Source organism: Phaseolus vulgaris, unplaced genomic scaffold (assembly GCF_000499845.2).
Source record: "Phaseolus vulgaris cultivar G19833 unplaced genomic scaffold, P. vulgaris v2.0 scaffold_1160, whole genome shotgun sequence".
Taxonomy (NCBI): Eukaryota; Viridiplantae; Streptophyta; class Magnoliopsida; order Fabales; family Fabaceae; genus Phaseolus; species Phaseolus vulgaris.
Genome location: NW_027174457.1, coordinates 1 through 1,740, shown reverse-complemented (window position 1 = coordinate 1,740; position 1,740 = coordinate 1). Strand labels below are relative to the sequence as shown.

The following is a 1,740-nucleotide window of genomic DNA, read 5'->3' as shown; positions in this document are numbered from 1 at the left end:
GGTACTTAATTAAAAATGTAACGGATAATGGAACTCACTGTTTCCCGAACTATTTTATGGGTTTTCACGGGTCGGGCGGGTTGACCCGCTAACCCGACCGGATGAAATATGGGTGTAGGGTTTAAGCATAGGCGCTTCTTTCTTTTTCTGTTCTTCACTAAACAGAGCCGTTACTGGCAAAAGCCCTAAAACCTCTGCAACTCTTCTCTGTCTCTCTTTTACCGCGCCTTAATCGGAAAATGGACAAGAAAATTATTTCGGACTTGGATAATTGTCCTGAAGAAGATAAGGAAAGAATGTCCACCATGGTAGACCAGCTACAATTCCGAGACAGGTAAATGAACAATTATTTTCATTGATTTATTTATTTATTTTACACTCCGTTGTTTAGTTCTAATGAGATGTTCATGTGTGTGATCTAGTTCCCTTAGTCAGATTGAATGATAAATCCATGGTTCAGAATTGGATGCATGTATGTGTAGGTGGATTTGTGTGCTTTAAATGAATCGCAATTTTTCCTGTTAGGGGAAAATACTGACTCTGATTCTTTTGTTGTGTTTTTTTACTTTTTATTGTTGTTTAAATGAGTGAACATTGATGCTTTAAATCTTGTGTGAAGTTTCGAAACTATGATCTACGTTGTGTTTCTGGTATTTGACATTGTATTCTTAACATGTGCCTAGTGGATATACTATCTATTGAATTTCAGAGTGGAAATTATGTATTATTGGGAATGATAAATCTAGTCATAAATTGTGACTTTGATTCTTGAGGAGTTGCACAAATGTTATGTTGCATAATACATTGACACTATACTTATTTTTCAGTTTGAGTTAAAAGTTGCAAAGATGTGAATGTAGGAGTTTTATTCCGCCTTGTTGCATACGGTGGATTTTGTTGTTGATTTATTCTCTGCTCCAACAAAATTGCAGTCTAAGGATGTATAATTCAGTAGTGGAGAGATGCTTCAACGAATGTGTCGATACATTTTATCGGAAATCCCTGACCAAGCAAGAGGAAACTTGTGTTCTCAGATGTGCCCAAAAATTCTTGAGGCTTTCAACGCAAGTTGGTTTGAGATTTTCAGATCTCAACCAAGAAGCATCCACAAGAGATAAAGGTGTTTTTAAATAAACCTCTGTACTATACGTTTTGTATCACCTAGAGATAAATTTTTACTATATTTGTGTTCCATTTTATTATTATTAACCAGGAATATTTATGATTTGTGAATCCTTGGATAGAATAAAAGGAAATGGAATTGTTGTAGTTATGGTTTTGACACCTAAAGCAGTGTACATTGCTCTTTTAAACATTTTTAGTTAAACATGAGCTTTTCTTTTCAATTGTCTTGCTATGATTTTTTACACCTATAATATATTTTTGGACCTACGAAATAGGCTATCGGGTTTGAAATGACACGTGCATGGTTTCCTACTCAGCATTAAAGTTAACATGGTTGAAAGGAACGATTCTCACAAGGGCATCGGTTTACGACCGAGTATAAACACGTATGTCCAAGAATATCGTTGCCAATATAGGAAGAGTTTAACAACTAAGTAATCGAAGTTGATTATTTGGTTGTTAAAAGATAGCTATAATTCTTCAAGGTCAAGTATCAAACTCCTAGAATTAAGGAAAGTAGGAAGGTTTAGTTGAATCTTTCTTCTATAAGTACATTATGACTTCAGGGTATGAGAGGATCATCATTTTTCTAGAGTTCCTTGACATAGTTTCTAA

The 1,740-nt window shown here is 34.8% G+C and overlaps 1 protein-coding gene across 1 annotated transcript; it reads left to right on the top strand.

The window, feature by feature from the left end:
- The first annotated feature begins 149 nt into the window (after positions 1-149).
- On the top strand, positions 150-1,346 carry LOC137817777 (mitochondrial import inner membrane translocase subunit Tim9-like). Its single transcript, XM_068621011.1, has 2 exons — positions 150-334; positions 933-1,346. The coding sequence occupies exons 1-2, from the start codon at positions 240-242 to the stop codon at positions 1,132-1,134; spliced, it is 297 nt and encodes a 98-aa protein (XP_068477112.1). The 5' UTR covers positions 150-239; the 3' UTR covers positions 1,135-1,346.
- The last annotated feature ends 394 nt before the right edge of the window (positions 1,347-1,740 follow it).